Below are 20,822 nucleotides of genomic sequence, written 5' to 3'. Positions count from 1 at the left end.
CCTGGTGGAACCAGGCATCAGGGGAAAGTAGCCCCAGAAAATCACTTCACAGTGGTGAGTGGAGCTGGGAGGGCACAGAAAGCTATGTCTGAGGGGGGAAGCTCCAGCAGGAACCAGCCCCAGCCTTGCTCCTCCAGCACCACCAGAGCAGCAACTCCTTGGAGCACACTGGGCTTCCCGCTGGGACACACTCCCAAAGGACCTGCTGAGAGGTGAGGTTGTGCTCAGCACCTCAGCACCCAGAGAGCTCCAAACTGGTTTTTTTTACACAGACCAGTGCTACCTCAACAGCATCAGACAGAAATTAGCAGCTACAGCTTATCTCCTTGCCTGCCTGGCACATCTCTTCACCAGAAAATGGTCTGCTAAGAATAATAGGGGTCACTCTCCAAGGAACTCCCAGCAGCCAGGAAGACTCAATAAAGTCACCCTGGTGTTGACAACCCCCACCCTGAGCTAGCACAGCTAAAATTATGAAGCTGGAAGTCAAGTATCCATGGAAGTGAACCTCCCCTTCTGTCCTGGTGCAGCTGTTATGGACCAGCTTCCAGCTCTGAAATATTTATTGGGTCTCCCAAAGCCTGCGGAGATGGGCTGAGCTGACAGGCTGAGAAACACAACTTGGGATCTGGAGATTTTTGTTCCCAGAGGCAATTCATTGAGCAAACAGCCTTTGTTACATAACACAGAGCTGGAGAGCCACAGAGCACGGCCACTGGAGGGATGCAATGCTCAGAAAAGAGGAATGGCAGAGAAGCCCTTCCTGACCACCCCAGGAAAACAACAAACGTGATTTCACTTCTTGCTGGCTGGAATGCCACCCAAAGCCACCTCCTCTGGGATGGGGCCTGGACCAAGGGCTGTCACTAGATGGACATGAAAAAACTGCACTCACTCGTCAGGTTGTAAAGACGAGAAAGAAAGAAGTTTATTTTTGGGATCTTGACTTATATAGTCTTTGGAGTTTGATCAGGGATTGGGGGATGAGATTAACACTTCTCTGACCCCACTGGTTAACTTAGAAGTCTATCAATTTGTCTTTCTTTCTGGAAAGGAATGCATGATTTACAAAACATCACTCTTTGCTTATATTACAATGGGTTAGAAAGCCTCAGTAGAAAATGGAAACATCAAAAGGCTGAAAAATCAGAGCGACAAAGGGCCAAGTAGGAGCAGCTGATTCCAGTGCCAGGAGAAACAGCAGTCACAGCACTCACTAGGAAGGATCTTAGGAATGGGTTTACCAGGAGCTGTGACTCAAATCTGGAGTATCACAGTGATGGCCCCACCCCAAGGAGGAACAGAGCCCCGTAGCTTTGGAAGCCCACCCCAGTCCCACCAGGACAGTGTCCAGCTAGGTGGGGAGACCCTCCTGGTGCCCCTGCAGCCAGATCCTAACCTGCCCGAGCCGTGGGCTGTCACCTCACTGTTGCAGTGGCAAAGCCAGCCAGCTGCCCACCCACTGGGCTCCAAAATAAGCCCAGGCAGCAGTGGCAAGCCAGATCCAAAAACAGTCTGTGCAGCCAGAAGAAGGATCAGCAGGAAGGGAGCGATGAGCCCTTCCATGAGCCACAGATCCCGCACCTCCGTACACCAGGCAGATGGGTAAACCCAGGTCTCACACAGACACTGGACCTCACTGTCTCCTGCAAACAAAGAACACCAAGGGCTCGCATCTGCCTAAGCACAACCACTTAAAAAGCAGATTCCACTGGGATTGTGCCCATGGAGTCCCTCTCTTCTATTACTGACTCAGTGAATATTACTGAGTTGATATGAATTGATATTACTGAGTAATATGAATTACTCCTATTACTATCAGTGAACAGCTGAAAAAGCAGCTATTCGCCAGCAGCCACTACACATCTCTCCATCCATCCCTCACTCAGTGTTCCAACAGCAATGCCAATCACTGCCCATACATTTCCCAGACTACCAGCACAGCTCTGTCCCAGTCTAAAGCCCCACTCCAAAGTCCTCCAGCTCCAGGAAGGACTTACTGGTGGTGTTCAAGGAGTTTGTGTCTCTGACGGAGAAGCTACACCCACACCAAACCAAGCTGCACAGCACATGTGCCTCCAGACAAGGACGAGAAGTCCGTGACATTCTCTTGTTTCCTGGAGGAACATTCCCCATCATATTGCAGTGAAGGTTCCGCATGACACTGAAGTACTTGGAGATCACTAAGAAATAAGCAAGGTGCTGTTCCAGAGGGGACAAGCAGCATCCTAAATCCCTGCAGAGAGCAACATCTTACCCTGATGGCCATCCCAGGTGCCACTCCTTGCCACGTTAAACAGCAAACCTCACTGGGCACATCCCAAAGTTAGCCTCTCACAACCTACATTTTAGTGTCCTTTGGCTCCATCCCCCTCCTATGCCTCAGGGGAAGTTGTTTCTGAATTTCCAAATTAATCTCAATAAGTTCACAGCCCTGGGTTACAAATAGCCTTTGCATTAATGAGCAGGTTCTCTGGGCTCAGGAGCACAGGAGGGTGGGGGTGAGGCTGCCGGCACAGACAAAGACCTGGCAGAGCAGGTCAAGAGGTGGCCACCCAAATGGTCCAAGGGCTGGGACAAGGGGCAGTGGGGTTGGATTGGACTTGGGGAAGAAATGTCAGACTATGAAAGGGGTGAGGGGCTGACAAAAGTTGCCCACAGAAGTCGTGCCTGCCCCATATCTGGCAGTGTTCAAGGCCACATTGGACAGGGCTTGGAGCAAGTGGTCCACTGGTCTAGATTTAAGATGTCCCTGCCCATGGCAGGGATGTGGAACTGGATGATCTTTGAAGGTCCCTTTCAACCCAAAACACTCTGTGATTCTGAGTCTGTCCACTGCTGAGCCCTGCCACACCTCCTGAGCACACCACAATGCTACCAATCACTAATTTCAGATTAATGTGTGGGCTTACCCACAATACCAAGGCAAAGTAATGCTGTAAAACAAAACCAGAAGCACTTCCAATGTCCTGGATGCCTCTGGAAGTCATGGCAATGTCACCACATGTTGTTCACTGCAGATCTTAGACTTTTAAATAGATTATTATGCTTTTAGGCCATGAGTGCCCTTTGCAGCCCCAAGTGGACTCCATGCCACTGCAGCAGCCAGGAGCACAGCAGCTCTTCTCTGAACACTCTGAAACAGAACACTGCAACATCTTACAGTGAAAGCACAAGAGCCTGGAGGATGATTGAGCCTGAGACATGTGAATTCCCTTGAGAAAATCCCTTGCTTCCAGGCTTGGCCAAGGAAATTTTAGCTGAGGAGCAGCTGCCAGGAAAGCAGAGCCTAGGACAATTTAGGAAGGGCCAGTCCTTTCAAGTAATTACAATATCTACTGATTTGACATAAGGCTGGGTGTGTGTGGGCACCCTCCTGGGACCTCTAGGCACAATTCCACAAACAGACATGGAATGAGAAGTGGATGGGAAGAAGGTAGATGACCAGAGACCTGGTCTCAGCTCTCCAGCCTCTAAGCACTGGGAGCATGAGCAGCACTCAGCCCAAGGAAGCAACACCTTTGCCAAAATGAGGGGTATCACTTGCCCAGAGCCATCCTGCAGGGTCAGACCTGCAGCATCCAACACCCCTGTGACAGCAGCACTACAATGGAGTTGGGCAAAGGACAGCCACCTGGGCTCAGTGTTACACTGAAGGTGGAGCCTGGGGCAGCAGAGTTGTTCCAGCACTGCAGGGGAGCCTGGGCAGGCTCCAGCCGCACTCCTCAGTGCTCAGCCCTGCTCTCCCTACACAGCTCAGCCCTCGGATCCACCCCCTACACAATAAGGGCTTTGCAGACACTGAAGCTGGAAAGCCTCTGCTGACCTCACCTGCCCCACATCCAGCTCCTCTGGCTCCCCTGGGAGAGCACTGCTCCCACCTGGGAACAGGGGACCACAGCATTCACAGTTCTCACTCTGCCAGATGCCCCAGACATGCAAATATTGCCACCCCTTGGGTGCTCAAATCCCTAACTCCAGCTCCTGGCAGCAGACCTCTTCTCTGGAAGACAAAGCTGGGGAAGAAAGAGGTCTGGAAGGGATAGACTCTTCGACCAGCCAGCAACAAATTGTCCCCAGGACAGAGACGCAACATCCCAACTGCCCACCTCTGGCTCAAAGGGGAGCTCTAACATTTCTGGGCCCATGTAGGTGACAGTTGGTCTGTTCTGCCTTATCCACAGACTTTCCCAGGCAGCCCAGGCCAAGACAGCAGCCAACCACCACAAAAACAGCCACATGTTCTTCTCAACCTCTACACTGCCCCAACCTTTCAGTAATCTCCCTCTGGCAGCCTCACTGGACTCTCACCACCTCTCCAGGTCTTAAAGCCACCAGGTTAGTCCAAGCCCTCCCTCATCATCCAGCCATGGGCACCTGCAGGCACAGCGGATGCTGCCTGACTCCAGCCACCCCATAAGTGAAGCCACATGCCCACAGGACACACAGAGCTCACAGTTCACTCACTTTCATCAGGGTTGGGTGAAGCGAGAATGGCGCTGTGCTTCCTTTTCACTTCTTCCACATTCTCTGAAATTTTATCAATGAAGCCTCGAATTTCTTCCACCTGTGAAGTGAGAAAAGACATGTGGTCTGTGACAGACCTGGACTTTTGGAAAGTGAAGGGATTATTATACCCTATTCCAAAGCAACCATGACATCCTCCTAGATAAATATTTTCCACCTTGAAACTACAGCACCAGTGTGGAATCAGACTTCTCCATCCCACCAGCCAGCTCTGAGTCACAGCAATGTAATACAGACTGTATATCCTGTATTCTTTGTGATGATACACTGAGAAACTTTCAGGATTTATATAAATCACCATCAGATTGATTCCCAAATTCTGAGCTTCTGGCAGAATACTGCTGAGACTGCACAAGCCAGGCTGGTAGCAGCTCAGACCCCCATAGCTCCTTGCTCCAGAAAAAGCTCCAGAAACTCCCAATTTGATCCTCACCCCCTATTCCAGGGAGGCCACATTTTCCAAAAGATCCATTCTGGCATTTTCCCTGCACTTCTGTGCTAGAGGAAGACACCCGCATCACCCAAGAAGGGGAACCTCTCCTGTGTTCTCTGCCTGCCAGGCTGCTTATCCTCTAACTCAGTCTTCTCCTTCGGCTCACACCACCCCTTTGCTCATCTTCCTCCACCTGCACATCAGATTTATCCCAGCTCCCACTCCATTGCCTGCACAGATCCATTTTAACACCCCCCACACACATGCCATGCTAAGGGTGTGCTAAAAATCCGCAAGCAGATCTTACAGCCACCCACATGCCAGAAGACAACCTCTTGTTTGGGAATGGGAGGCACAAAATTAAATCAGTCCCATGCAGAGACTGCTGCTCTGCAGAGGTGCTCTGGGGAAAGGCCTGAGAGCTGCATGTGAGGCTTCCCTGCTCCCACTGCCTGGGAAATGGCCTCACTGGGTTCTGGAGGAGCAGGGGGAGCAGGAAAACATGCACGGGGCAGCACAGCCTCAGGCCTGCAGGGAAGCCAGATTCCTGATGTTCAGCACCCAGCATAACCCTGAGCATCAGCTGAGCAGCACCAGCCAGGGCAGGACCTTCATCCCCCATTCCCAGTGGCTGCAGGAAGCCAGGATCATCCACAACCTGCCCTGGTGCCAGCAGAAAGGTCTGAACCAGCTTCAAAGCCACACTGGAGGAACAAACCTCTCACCTGCTCAAAGAACTCATCCATGAAACGATCCCGGTCCACACTGACAGTGACTTCATCATCATCATCACTGTCCTTTGCCTGCAACAACACAGAGAGAGAGGCATCAATGAGTGCTTGCTGCAGAGTTCACAGCTCTATTTCAGGAGCTCCTATGAGGCACCTTCCCCTTCTCCTGTGCTCACTTGCTCCAAGGAGCTGGGGCAAACACCAGCCAGAGTGTGGAACACCCCAGGCACTGCTACTCCAAGCCCTCAGGACTCTGAGAGAGCAGAGAACAAACACACCCAGCAGTGAGGGACGGCCAAAACACCACAGCAGCCAGTGACTCATGGCCTGACCTCAGCAGTGAGCATGGGACACAGCTAAGGACACCCCACATCCATGGAGTGGGAGCTTCAAGGGCACCCTCAGCCCTGTGTGAGCACACCAGCTCTGCAAGGAGCAGGAATGGGAAACACCACAGATTCCAACAATGGGAAACACCAAGATGCTGCAATGGGAAAGCATGAGGGATGTCACGATGGGAAACAAGGGATGTTGAGACTGGGAAAGCACAAGGGATGCTGCCATGGGAAAGCACAAGGGATGCTGCCATGGGAAAGCACAAGGGATGCTGTGATGGGAAAACACGAGGGATGCTGCCATGGGAAAGCACGAGGGATGCTGTGATGGGAAAACACGAGGGATGCTGCCATGGGAAAGCACGAGGGATGCTGTGATGGGAAAACACGAGGGATGCTGCCATGGGAAACACAAGGAATGCTGCCACAGGGGAAAGCATGGGCGATGCCGTGATGGGAAAACACGAGGGATGCTGTAATGGGAAACATGAGGGATGCTGTCACAGGAAACACAAGGAATGCTGCCACAGGAAAGCATGAGGGAAGCTGCAATGGGAAATGAGAGATGCTGCAATGGGAAAACAGGAGGAATGCCATGTCAGGAAAACATAAGGGATGCCATGATGGTAAAAACAAGGGATGCTGCCACGGGAAAGCACGAGGGAAGCTGCAATGGGAAACACAAAGGATGCTGTGATGGGAAAATAAAAGGAGCGCTGCAGAGTGCAGGAAAGGTGGGAGCAAACAGATAATTCAGCAGAACTAGTAAAGTCACAGCAGGCAAATGAGGGGTTGTCCTTGTCTGCAGAAGCATGTGTGTCATTGTCACCAGAGATGAAAACACCTCCTGTCCCAGCAAGGCGGGGGATGCAAGCTCTCAAGGGAAGGAAAAATTACAGTCCTCCACATAAGGAGACATTTAAAAGATTATTATCCAAAGCAGTTGCATGACGGAGGGAAATGGAAAATTAACAGGTTGGAAAAGTTTCTTCTTACTCCATCTTCACAAGAGAGAAAAAGCCAGTGGAATGGAGATTTAAGACAGGACTGCCTCTGCTCATCTCATTATGATTGCAGTTTTTGAAGACAGTTACACATCACTCCATGGCCCCTCTGCATCTGCAGAGAGGCAGCCACTACAGTCTCCAGAGAGAGCCCTCTTTATATTGAAATAAGCCAGATGAAATATCTATCCTACCCCCTAAAGTTGTCTTCCCACCCTACAGTGACTGATTTGAGCAGTATCATCCAGAGATCTCAGCTTTCAGGCTGGCCACTTGTGGCACTTTTTGCCTGGGTCACTCACTCACACACAGTTATCTCATTCATGGTTATCCAGAGCCTTTGTGATCAGAGAACTCCCATAAATCTGGTAAAAATCTCACCCTGACAAGGAAAAGCAGATATGGTGCTGCTCTTACCCACCACTCAGTGGGCACAGAAAACTGTGCCCTGAAGTCTGAAATTGTGCTCATTTGCAGCACAGCCACTCAGGCCAGGAGCTGCTGGCACAGTGAGGCTGGGGCATGGCCAAAGCTGCCAGCCTGGGGATGGGTTGGTACATTTAAATCCCTCCAGTGATGGTGACTCTACCACTGCCCTGCACAGCCTGTTCCTGGGTTTGACAACCCCTGAAGACATTTTGTCTAACATCAAACCTAAACCTTCCCTGGAGCAACTTGAGGCCATTTCTGCTTGTCCTGTCCCTTAATAACCTGGGAAAGGAGAGTGACCCCCACCTGGCTCCACCCTCCTGTCAGGGAACTGTAGAGAGTTAAGAAAGTTCCCTCTGAGCCTCCTTTTCTCCAGGCTGAGCTGCCCCAGTTCCCTCAGCCACTCCTGGTCCTCCAGACCCTTCCCCACCTCTGTTCCATTCTCTGGGCATGCTCCAGCCCCTCTATGTCTTCCTTTTTGAGGGGCCCAAAACTGACCCCATGATTTGAGGTGTCTCAGCAGTACCCAGCCCAGGGACAGTCACTGTCCTGGTCCCACTGGCAGCATGTGTGCTGGTACAGGCTGGGGCTGTACAGTCCCTGCAGCAGGCACTGCCTTCTGCATCAGGCAGGGCCAGCTCTTCCCCTGAAGCTTTTTGCTTCCAAAATTCTGCAGTTTGCTCACACCAGGTCCACACCACCTCTCCCATTCCCTTCAGCAGTCACAGACTGGCATTGAGGGCCAGTGCACAGCTCAGGCTTCAGGCAGAGCTGGATCCATGACCACACCAACACTTCCCACACCTCCCTGGAGCCAAGGGCAGGATTTGGCCGCAGGCTCTTTTAAATCCTTCCTGCACACCAGGGCCACCAGACAGCCCAGACCCTCCCCCTCCCCTGTCATCACTGCTCCAGCCTTGCTCAAAACCATCTGAGCACAGTGACAGCTGTCACTCTCCAATCCCAAACCCAATGCCAACTGTGCCATTCCTTCAGCCAGCAGCAAGCTTGGCTGTAAGCTCAGGTCCACCTGGGGCCAACAACTGCTTCCAGAGCAATGCCCACATATGCTCCATTGCTCCCAGAGCATCCCAAGCATCCACAGCACATGGGAGGAGGGCTCACCATCAAGGAGGTCACTAAGAACCATGACTTTTGCTACAGAGATAAAACCACCATCCACGTTCACATTCCACTTCACATATCCCACATGCCTGCTAGGTTTGTGCTGCGCTTGATTTTAAACATCACACACTCTGATGCCAAGAGCCCACTGGATGGGCAGTTACAATGCAGATCCCCACCTACACCCCCCAGGATCTTGGATAATACCAACAGATCCCAGAGACACACGCTGTGAGTGATGGAAGATGCACCTGCCAATTGTAAACACCACCCTGGATGTGTGTCAGGGTGTAGAAGGGAATACAGTTGACCACCCCCCTGACAAGTAACAGCTGTGTTAATTAACCAATACAGCCTCACCCCTGATGAGTAACAACTGTATCCAATAAGGATGAGTGAGATAAAAGAAGGGGTGAGGTGGTGAGGGGAGGATTGTTATGGAACTTTGAGGAGCATGAAGGAGAGAATCTTGAAGCAGGATCCTGGGGAGAGAGAGAATGACTGCTCCAAGGTCTGTCTGGGTCTGCAGTTAGAGCCTGTTGTTGGAACCTGCAGTCACAGTCTAGCTGGGTAAAAGCTGCAGTCACAGTCTGCAAACTCATACCTGCAGTCATAGTTTAGCAGGAAATAATCAGCAGTCAAAAGCTGCAAGGGAAACCCACAGCAGGATCTTGCTGCAGCCAGAGTCAGTGAACAGTTGGAGTGAAGATGACGAAGCTGTGAAGAGGAATAAACCAGGACCCTTTTCATGCTGTGTTTAACAAGAAGTCTGTGCCTCGGCTCATTTTTACCCTCTAATGAGAGGGTTGCTGCAACACAGGGGATCTTCCTTCCCCCACTCTGCTAAGCCTCTCTATTTCAGGGACAAGGACATCCACCAGCCCCCCCAGATGGAGGGGCACATGTCCTGCCTGCAGCTCCTGACACCTCACCATGCGCCCAACAGGGTGGTCATCTACAGGAAGGAGTCAAAGGAAAGGGGGCTGAGAGCACCCTGTGAGGATGGATCAGGGGATTCTGATGAGATGTGATCTAGCCATGGGTGCTGGCAGCACAGAAACCCAAGTGTCTCCTGGGCTCATCCTCAGCAGTGTGGGGAGCAGGGGAGGGAGGGGATGTTCTCCCTCTGCTCTGCTCTCCTGAAACTCCCTGGAGCTGCCTCCAGCTCTGGGGTGCCAGCACAGGACTACGGTGTTGGACTGAGGAGAGTGGAGTCAGATTGGACATGGGGAAGAAATGTTGGTCCATGAGGACGGGTTGCCCAGAGAAGCTGTGGCTGCCCCATCCCTGGAAGTGTCCAAGGCCAGGCTGGACAGGGCTTGGAGCAATCTGGGATAGTGGAAGGTGTCTGGGCCCATGGCAGGGGGTGGAACAGGATGGGAAGCACCATCAGCCCCTGCAGCCCTGTACAGAAAAACACACCTTCAACACAGCTTCCCCACAAGCCTATACAAGCTTTTTTGCCATTGTTCTGGCAAGATCTCAACTTGCCAGAACTCTGAGCCCCTTTCTGAAGCCTGTGAGCAGAGTATTCCCACTGTTAATTTTAAATGCAGGCTTGTATGGAAACCAGGAAGGCCAGGGATTGGCAGCAGAGGAAGAGCAGCAGGAGAGCAGGGTACCTGCCAAGATGCTTCTCTCCTTGTCACCTCTTGCTTGTCCTTTCCACATCCAAAACAGGCCTGGCTCACCGCCCAAAGGATGCCACATCCCTGCCTAGTCCTATCCATGCTGCCCACTGGACCCTGCCATACCCAGAAATCCCAAAGGAAGGGGACCCACTAGCCATGGAAGGGGTTTCTGTCAAATCCACACACAACCTTGTCAGAGGCACTCATGGTTGAGGGCAGAGGCTGATGGACAGGCAGAGATGTTATTTAAGGCAGGCACTGGACAGGGGCACAGAGCCCAGCCAGAAGCCCCATGAAGAGGAAATTACACAGATGGAGCCTGCTGGTCAGGAGGGCACATGTCACTTGTCACTCTGGGCTGGAGAAGGGCACCATCTGTCCAACCCACGTCACTGGGAACACCCTCAGTGCCATTCTGCCTCTGATCCCCAGTGTCAGGCTAATCATCCCACCCCATCACCCCCAGCCCCTGAGCCAGTGAGCAGCAGCCACAGCCTCTAATGGGTGACTTGGGCTGGAACCAGAGGAGATGCCACTGAAGAAGAACTCATGGGCTGCAGGGCACTGATGGATCAGCTGCTCCCAGCATCTCCCTCCACTCTGGCCCTCACTGCTCTACCCCAAGCTTGAGGTGTCCCCCCATGATTAATTCTAGTACAAAAGTATGAACGAGACCAAAACTTTCCAAAGGAAACATAAAGCATCACACAGCAAACACTGTTTTGGCTTCATGCATCCCAGCTGTGAACTGGGTTTATAAAGTCCCATGGAAAGCTCCTGTCTCAGTCAAAACTACCTGCAGGTGCTGCTCAGCACAAGTAGCAAACAATTCCCCAGCCCAGGAACTCACAATGTCAGTCACACCATCCTCCCAGTGCCTCTCCACTTCTGCTTCAGGCACTGTCAGGCAGCACCAAGGAGCCAGGGCTTCCAAGCTTTTCCCCCCACACAGGGCAGGTGAGGATAACCCTTCTTTTTTAAGGTTTTTATTTCTCCAGCCCACCAGAGCCCAAGCAGTGGCACCATGTGGGCACTGTCCTGGCTGTGGGATGGCTCTGGGAGCTGCTGCCTCTTCACTGCCACTGAGCAGTGGGAGCTAGATGGGGAGGGCAGGCCAGTCAGAGCTCTTCCAGCAGCTTTTGGAGCCTCACAGGGTTCAAAGTGCCCTCCACGAGGGCCAAAATGCCAAGTGGAGGCAGAGACAAACTGTGATACCATCCCTGACAAACAGGAGTAGTGGATGGGAAGACATCCCAAGCCCTGGAGCACTTTGGCTCTGTAGGTTTTATAACCAGTGCATGCTAATAAATTCATTATTGAGCAAATTACATCCCGTGGTTCCAACCCACCCCAGTCCCTCTCCAAGCACTTTCTGAAAGAGGCAAAGGAGCACAGAACATCTGAAAAGACTTGATGCTTGCTCTCCTCCAAACAGCAAAGCTGGCAGGGTGGCCTGTGCAGGGCATAACCAGCTCTCTGTCACCCCAGCAGTGGCCACAGGCAGCCCCAAGTTCCTGTCCTCTCCTGTCAGTGCTGCAGATGGATTTGACTATGTCCAGATGCATCCAGAGAGCTGCTGCAGGCAGCAGAGGCAGAGCAGAGGAACAATGGGCTCAGTCACTGCTGGGCCCACCTGAACCCAGACACATCCCTCTACCAAGCCCTGGTGGCACATTTTCCTAGGAAACATCTGTGTCCAAACAGGCAGTGACCTTTGCCTGCCTCCAGCACCCCACGGGGCTGTGGGCCCAGGCCATGCTGCCTCCCAACCTACAGAGACAAGGCAAGCCTCACAAAAGCACAAAGGAAAGAAAAAGCCACACCAGCTGCCATCCCCCTTTTAGGGACTGCTCAATGAAGCAAAGAAAGGCCTCATCCCTGAGATGCAGGAGGCTGCTCAAGGCTTCACTCCCAGGCTGCATCTGTTTGTTTATATTGACGAACACCTCCATGCTGCTCTGCCCAGCTGAAGAGATCCCAGCCATCTGGGCTTGCCTTGCTTTGTAAAATGATGCCCTTTCTGCAGCAAGACCAGAACACAGTGGGATGCTCAGGCTGCTCCTGGGGATGCCTCTGAGCAGCCCTGGGTCACGTCTGGGATCGTGTCCCCACACAGAGTGGCACAGGGGAGTTCAACACCCAAGAACAGTCACCCTGTTCCCCACACCCAAACCCCAAGCCCAGAGCACTGCTGCTGACACTGAGAGCTCCCAGGGCAGCTCATTCTGGCATGCAGCTGTGCAAGGAAGGGCAAGGTCAGAATAACTCAGCAGTGAGCAGCACTGACATCTCAGCCATCTCACAGAGCCTAAAGGACACATAGGAGTACATACAGAAGCCCAGATTTCTGGGAACATCCCAGCCTGGCTCTGCCATGCTTGGCAGCACAACGGCAGCTCAGCACAGCCTCACCTGGACAAGGTCCAGAGCACCCACAGATCTCCTACCCACCAAAGAGTCCCCCACCCTGGGGCTGCCCTGACCTCCCCACACTTCAGGGTTTGCTTTTGGCATCTGCAGCAGCCTAAAAGACCTTCAAGCAGGGCTGAAGTCCTGCTCCTGAAGCCTTCCAGTGAGGTGGTGTCAAGGCAGAGCATAAGGACATCCAGAGGGTAATGCCCCCCAGCCCTGAAGAGCTGAACCACCCAAAACCATGGTTTAAACTACCTCTGGTCTCATCCTCAGCCCTTTCTGCAGACCATAGAGTACAGCTGTGCACCATGATAAATTGGCCATTCCACGGCACACTGACCCCAAACTCAGCTGTGTCCTAGTCCAGTATTAAATCCAGCTGGCAGCCTGTCACCAATGGTGTTCTCCAGGGATCAATGTTGGGGCCATTCCTGTCTAACAGCTTTATCAATGACGTGGACAAGGGGATTGAGGGCACTCCCAGCAGAAGGCACCAAGCTGGGTGAGATGCTGACCTGCTGGAGGGCAGGAAGGCTCTGCAGAGGGATCTGGATGGGCTGAATCCATGGGCCAAGGCCAATTCTATGACATTCAGCAAGGCCAAGTGCTGAGTCCTGCACTAGAGTAACAACAACCCCATGGAATGCCCCAGGCTGGGGGCAGGGTCACTGAAAAGCTGGGAAAACCCTTGGGGTGCTGGCTGGAAGTAGCTGAACATAAACCCAAGTGGCCAAGAGGCCAATGGTACTTGGCTTGTACCAGAATTAATGTGTCCAACAGGACCAGGACAGTGATTGTCCCCCTGTGCTGGACACTGCTGAGGCACCACAAATCCTGGGATCAGTTCTGAGCCCCTCACAACAAGAAGGTCATTGAGATGCTGGAGCATGTTCAGGGAAGGGAATGGAGCAGGGAAAGGGTCTGGAGCACCAGGAGCAGCTGATGGAGCCGGGGCAGGGGGTGTGGCTCAGCCTGGAGAAAAGGAGGCTCGGGGGGACCTCACTCTCTACAATGCCCTGTCAGGAGGGTGCAGCCAGGTGAGGGTCAGGCTCTGCTCCCAGAGAACAAGGGACAGGACAAGAGGAAACGGCCTCAAGTTGTGCCAGGGCAAGTTTAGCTGGATACTGGGAAAAGTTCCTTCAGGGAAAGGGCTGTCCAGCCCAGTTGCCAAGGCACAGGCTGTGCAGGGCAGTGGTGGAGTCACCATCCCTGAATGGATTTAACAGATGTGTAGTTGTGGCACTTGGGGTTAGTGCTGGCCTTGGCAGTGCTGGGGAAATAGTTAGATCTTAGAGGGGTTTTCTAACCTAAGCAATTCTAGAATTCTAATATTCACCAGAACCAGCTCATACCTTCCCATTAACTTTTTTTATGAATAAAAATCCAAGGTATAGATGATGACTTCAGCATTCAGCAACATCTGCATGAGTCAGGTGGTGTTTCCAATTTCCAACACTAGCAGCGCAAGGGAGAACATGATTTCCAAGAGTTTTGTCCTTAGGTGCTGGTTTGCATTCCTGCAAAATAATTTCCAGCTTTTGGCACAAAGTCCAAGCCTTTTATCAAAACCACAATCACTCTTAAGCTCAGTTTTAAAAGCAAACAGGTAAAATTCTCCTTAACTCTGAAGAACAAGTGTCAGAGGTGAGAGAGTTGCCACCAGTTCTGGAGAGGGCAATGAGCTGAACTCACTGACCTCCTTCTGTAGCTCTGAAATGTGGACAGCATTATCACCTACTGGAAAAGCACCCATACTTTACAGCCAGTACTTTATAAATTTACAGTCATAGCTGAAGAATTACTTGGTTAAAATCAGACTTAAATAATCTGAAATTAATTTCTTAACATCCTTTAAGTGGCATCATCATTGTTACAGCCCCTGTGCAGACCAGAGCTTCCCATGGGCAGCAGAAGGACTCATCTGTTATCTCCACTCCATTCACCAGGGTCAGCACTCAGAGAGGTCTCTGCTGGGACCATCACCATGCTTTGGTGTCTGCCAATGTCACCAAGCCCTGTTGATGCCCACTAGTGACACTGCAATCTGTCCTAGAAAACTGTCAGAGGAAAAAGAAGGAAAGCCTCAGGCAGAGAAGGTGGCACAGGCAGCACCACAACTCCTGTGGCTGTGGGATTAACACAGTCTGCAAAATGTTTATCCTTCAAATCCCATTACATGGGATTACCCATTCCATGAGTGCCCCAATAGGCACTCATGGAATATACTGATTTGAAATGGACCTTCAAGGATGCTCCAGTCCAGCCCCCTGTCATGGGCAGGGACACCTTCCACCAAACCAGGTTGCTCACATGGTCATGAAAGCTCAATGACATTTCTTTGGTGCTCTTGTCTAGACCCTGTCAAAGAACCTCAGCACCATCCAGGTGGGTCACTGATCCTCCCAAAAGGCAAAGGTCCTCTGGAAAACCAAAACAATCATTTCATACACAAACCCAAAGTTTGACAGAACCTGATGAAAGACCAGCAGTGGCAGAGAAAAAGGCAGAGCTCACAATGGAAAACCTGCAGGACACATCTGCAGAAGTACAGCAGGATGGAAATGGCCACAGTGGCAGTGCTCTCCTGAAAACTCACAGGACAGTGAGCAGAAAACTTCATTTTTAGCTATTCCCCATGAAAAGAAACCTGGGTCTGCAAGTATTCACTAGAATCTGGAACACTGCAGAAAGTTCAGTCCCCCCCGCAGCAGATTTTGATGCTGCACAGCCAGGTGTGTCCCCTGTGCTGGGGTGTATCCTGAGGGGCCCACAGATGCCTAAGGAAGAGGAGGAAGCAGGGAGGAGGAACCTTCTCCTGTAGAAAGAATATGCTGGCCTAGGAGCAAATGAACACAATTTGGGCAGGAGATTTGGAATTCTACAACCAGTCAGGAGCTGGCCTAGTGGAAGATGCCCCAACCTATGGCAATAGGGTTGGATGATATGGTTCTTTGAAGGTTCCTTGGCAACTGAGGGGAAATTTTACTTGAGCCTGAGCTCTCCAGGGTTGCTGGAGCAGAAGGACTTCCTGTTCTCCTCTGGATGTCCCCAAGAAGAGCTTTTGGCCAGTAGATGTCCTGGGCTCCATTCACTACTTCCATCACTCCTGCAAAAGAAGGTTGACACTTCTGGAAGGAAGGGACACCCTTCTGCCAGGGGAGAGCAGCTGCATTACTACAGAAAATACCCAGAGTATCACTGAAAAAGGTTAAAGATGTTTCAGAACATCTCTCATGCGGGACCTGAGCACCCAGAAGTCAGTCTGCTGTGTCAGGCCCATCCCTGGAAGTGTTCAACGCCAGGCCAGAGAGGGCTCAGAGTACTCTGGTCCAGTTGAAGGTGTTCCTGCCCACGGTAGAGGTGTTGGAACCAGATGGTCTTTGAAGGTCCTTTTCAACCCAAACCACCTTGTGAGCCCATGACACACCACATGCCACAGCCTGTCCCCTGTTCGCAGCCATAAATCTGCTCCCTGATTTGGGGGACAAAAGTAGTGCCCACATTTCCAGCATCAGCCCTGGTTCTGGCAACTGCAGGCAGGGGCAGAGGTGCAGAGGTGCAAGCAGCCTGTGACACATTGCCCCTGCCCTCTCCCCTTCTCTCAGTTCAGCAAATCTTCCTACTTCTTGTGCTTCCACGGTTGCCTCGTTTGCTATTTTTCCTAAGCAAAGACAGCCTCTTTGGCTTTATGCCTGGTCTGGTCCTGACACAGCACTGCTCCATCTCCATTTCCCATGCTGTCCTCTGCTTGCCCTCCCCTCCCCACGCATCTCCTCCAGGATCATCCTGAGGACACCACAGTGCAAGGACACTCCCCTGAGGCAGGTGTGCTCAGGATGATCCTGGAGCCAGGACAACATCACACACTCTGTTTTCCTGGTCTTCCACCCGGGCTCACTCTCCTCCTTTTTGCTAATATACATAATTTTCTGGAAGAAGCAATTTATCACAGTACTTAGCTTAATGAGCCTTACTGTACATGTTCTGCCTGTAGTGATAATTTTGTATATTTCCTGAGAAATCTTGTTAACGGGAAGATACATGGCAAAACAAACATTTGTACAGCTTCCGAGCAGCTCACACACAAAGACACTTCCATTAAAACAACAGAGATGAGGTTGAACCCTTTTGGCTCCAGCCTCTCAGACACCCAGTGCACAGCTGATGTATCTGGCTGCACTCAGTCTCACCTTCACCACCCTCTGGTGCCCACAGAGTGACACCAGCTCTCAGTGGGTCAAGAGTATTCCTGTATTCAAGTTGACTTCAGTGGGACCACCAAACCCCCATGCACCAGACCTGAAGGTCCCCAACACATACCAAGAGACCCTGGGGTGTTCCCTCTGAGTTCTGTCTGTACCCCAAACCCATCACCCCACCAGGTCCCTCCCAGGCTGGGGATGTGACACCCCACCCAGAGCTGACCCTAAGGTCTGGGCTTTGCCTACAGCCATGTTTAAAGCACAGAAAAGGCTTTTCCCAGGTTTTGGCTTGCCCTACTATGGTGTGCATCCACTGCTGTGAACACAGGGACACCCAGGACCCCTCAACTGCTGAGGAGCACAAGAACAGCTCACACAGGATCATGTGGGGCTCATCTACATCACTCCTGTCACCTTCTTCCTTGCCCAGCTGCCCAGCCCAGCAGATCCCAGGAGTGAGGATTCACCAGCATCTCACCCCTCCCACTCCACGACCCCAAAGGAGCAGGCAAAGTAGCTTCCCCGCCCCAGTGCGTGCGGGACCAGGAATGCTGCGAGAGCAGCCATGATGTCTGACCTGCCACGGCAGCCCTGCTCCTCCCCACCCTGAAAAAAACCTCAGCGTTTCAAGGATGCTGAACCCCGCCAGGCTCAGGCGGAGCGGGCGGCTGCGCGATCTGCGGACGCGCCACAGCCACCGGCTGTCACCGGCACGTCACAGCCCCGCTCCCGACGGGGAGAGACGGAGGACACAGATGAATTATTTACGTGACCCTTCTGGCTCAACACCATGAGCTCGAAAGCACTCATGGCAACGAACAGGGTTAAAAAAAAAAAAAAAAATAAAAAATAAAAAAAAAAAAAAAAAGGAAAGGAAAGGAAAGGAAGATGGCATCTAAACAAGTGAATATATTCATGTCCAAGGTCTGCAGGGACTTGTGCAGCTGGGGGGTTCTGGAAAAGATGGAGACACACACCAGACCCGACCTCTGCAAACGGCAACTGTGGTCGACTTCACATTTGTGCCCCCAGGAGCGAAAGCCTCAGCAGGAACAGTGGAATTAAGAGGAAGGGATGGAGTGAGGTCGGGCTGTGAGTCCTGGAACTGCTGCAGATTTCACTGCTGCAGGAGGGGAGAGGTGGATCCACAGAGCCGGACCTGGAGCCCACCTGGCTTCCTCTCTCCCTTTATTCTTAACTGGCAGGAGGCAGCACCGGGAGCAGGGACTTGGCTGTCAGGAGTGGGGATTCAGCCAGCTGGGGAGGGCAGTGGCACAGCACAAACACGCAAACATCACTGCAGAAATGCACACAAAAACAGCTGCTGGAGGTGGACAATGGGCACAGGAGACAAGCGCACCCCAAAAAATGGGCCCTGCCAATGGCTGGGGGGTTGGAACTGGATGGTTCCTTCCAACCCAAACCACTCTGTGATCCTATAACACTGGCACATCTCCCTCACTTCCTCCCACTGTCAAAACACCATTCATAATTATTCTGCCATTTGGACCTGTGTCCCATCTTGAAAATCCCAATGTCTCACTTAAACTGAGCTGTCAGCTCTATGGCAGGATGGAGTATTATAGGACTCTCACAATCCTGCATGTGCACAGCATCTCATGAGGTTGCTTTTGGGGGTGTTGGGGAACAGGATCAGCTCCAGATCCACTCCAGATGGGCAGGTAAGACCATTCATAGCCACAGCTGTGACACCTGCACAGAAGCAGCTTGAAACAAAGCTCTGCTCGGCCTTACCCAAGGCATCCTGCACGGCCCATCCTCAGCTGTTCACCTCCACAACAAGAGAACATGTTTCATCTGTAAGTTAAATTTCCTGTCCCTGGTTCAGAGCAGACTTGGGGGCACTACTCCCACAAGGGCACTGAATAAGCTCCAGAAAGTCTGATCCAAACCAGAGCTGAGGTTCAGAAAAGAGCTGGGATTAGCATTTTGAATATCAAGTACCATTTAAAAAATCCCATTAAGACATGGAGTTCTGTAGAGCAGTGACCGCCCTGCATACCCTCCTCCTCTCTAACAATGCCAGCTCTTTTTTTTATTAATCCTTCTTTTTTATCGTCCCTGGCAGAATTCAGATACAGTATTAACATGGGAAGAACCAACACAGGCTATTAATGAGGCAGCAGAAAGGAAACAAGTTCAAACGCTCCTGACTCTGTGTCCACTGCAGCATCTCGCTCCTCCCTTGTGTCTGCCACAAGGGTGTAAATCCACGCTGCCTCACTCACTGCAGTCCTGTCAGGGGGCATCTACTCATATTCGGGGCAACTGGATGCTCAAAAGCATTCCTCCATCCCCAGGAGTCCCCAGGAAGAATGCTGCACCCTCAGCATGAGGCTGATGAATAAGAAGCAGCAGCGGGAGTGAGGCGAAAACACATTTTATTTTTCTTAAGGCATATTTAAAGGAACAGAGAAATTTTAAAATACTCCATGGCATCACTTCTCAGCCAGCGCTGGCTGCCAAAAGGACATTCATGAGGCTTCTTTTTACTATTATTATTAAAAAGCCTGTTTTCCAATCCCATTTCACAGCCTTTGCTGGTGGTGGAGACAGAGCCCCATGTTTGGGTGCTTTCCAGGCAGAGTGGGGAGGCAGCTCTTGGGGGAGCCTCTTCCTCTCCCAGAATCCACAGCCACCCCTGAGCATCTACAGCCAACCCCGGGCATTCAGAGCTGCCCAATCACCCCAAGAGCCACCCCATCATCCCCGACAGCCTCCTCAGCCCTTTGCTGGCATCACCCCAGCTCCATCCTCCTGGCAGTTTTCAGAGCAGACCAAACTCGCAGCCAAGTGATCCTGATGGAGCTCTGATGCCCGACCAGACTGGACACCCACAGTGGTCCCCACTGCCCCTCGCTCTATGGCAGAGTCCCCCCCCCCAGGGGACAGACCCCCCCCTTTGCAATCCTAGGCGGTTCTGCAGCGCCAACCGTGAAGTAATTAAAAAAAAAAAAACCATAAAATCCACAAAAAAACCCAACCTAACAAGGAAAAGCACTAGAGGGAAGACCAGGGGGTGGTACGGGGTGGGGGCTGGAGCTGCACTCCGGGATTTCGGGCTCTGCCCCTCCGGCCACTGCCGCTATCCCCAGAGCTCGGCCCCACGCGTAGGCAGCAGCCCCACGGCAGCCCCGAGGGTGCAGGAGGGCTTTAGGGCATGGGCAGCGGGGGGCACCGGAGGCTCCTCGCACCGACGCTCTGTGCGCGCAGCCGCCGCCGCCGCCGCCGCCTCTCACCGCCCGCGCTCCGGGACCGCGGGGGGGTCGGGGCCTCCGAGGGACACGGGACCGGCTCAGGGCCGCACACGAAGCCCGACGCCCCCCGGACAAGCCGGGTCATCGCAGCGGGGTCACTGCGGTGCAGCGGCCGCAGGCGCTCCTCGGCCCCGCCGCAGCGGCTGCGCCGGAGGATGAATACGCAGAACGGGAGCGGAGCGCGGCGGGCGCGGCGCGGTCCCGGGTGAGCACGGCACGACCCCGCCGCCCGCGGGGAGCCCCCGCCCGCACCGGCACAAACACACGTCCGTATCCGGTCCTCCCGAGCGCTCGGCCGCCGCGGCCCCCGGTACCGCGCAGATCGCCGCTCGCACCGCCCGCCGCCGGGGAGAACCGGAGCGGTCCGCAGCGGTGCGGAGGGTGCAACCCCGGGGACTCTCCCACTCCTACCCCGACATCCCGGCGATGGCCGAGGGGGGTCATCCCCTGCTCCCAGCCCCCGCCCAACCCCCTCGCCGCCGCCGCCGCTCAGGGCAGGGCGGCCCCTGCCCAGGGAGGGGGGCCGAGAGGGCTTCGGGCGGTCCCCGATGGGGGCAGAGGGCTGCCCGCATCCCCCGTACCCCCCGCATCCCCGCTGCGCCCCGCACTCACAGCGCGCAGCTCCCCGGTCCGGTCCTTCATCCTCGCCCCGCTGCCGCTGCCGCTGGGAACGGCCAGAGCGCGGGGAGGGGCGGGCGCGGAGCATGCGTGCAGC

General features: G+C 53.1%; 1 protein-coding gene across 2 annotated transcripts in view; it reads right to left on the bottom strand.

The window, feature by feature from the left end:
* STX1A (syntaxin 1A) overlaps positions 1-20,786 on the bottom strand; it is a 71,654-nt gene extending 50,868 nt beyond the window's left edge. For both annotated transcript variants that reach the window (XR_014591403.1, XM_083875192.1), the window contains exons 1-3: positions 20,720-20,786; positions 5,686-5,763; positions 4,468-4,567 (exon numbers count right to left, since the gene is read on the bottom strand). Coding sequence is in view for 1 of the 2 variants with exons in the window: in XM_083875192.1 (XP_083731318.1) it covers positions 4,468-4,567; positions 5,686-5,763; positions 20,720-20,749 (208 nt within the window). In the remaining variant the exon portion in view is untranslated. The remainder of the gene's footprint in view (positions 1-4,467; positions 4,568-5,685; positions 5,764-20,719) is intronic.
* Between the last annotated feature and the right edge of the window lie 36 nt (positions 20,787-20,822).

Source organism: Zosterops lateralis (assembly GCF_965231275.1).
Source record: "Zosterops lateralis genome assembly, chromosome: 19".
NCBI lineage: Eukaryota > Metazoa > Chordata > Aves > Passeriformes > Zosteropidae > Zosterops > Zosterops lateralis.
Note: the sequence above shows the minus strand (reverse complement) of the source record. Positions and strands in the feature narration are given on the sequence as shown.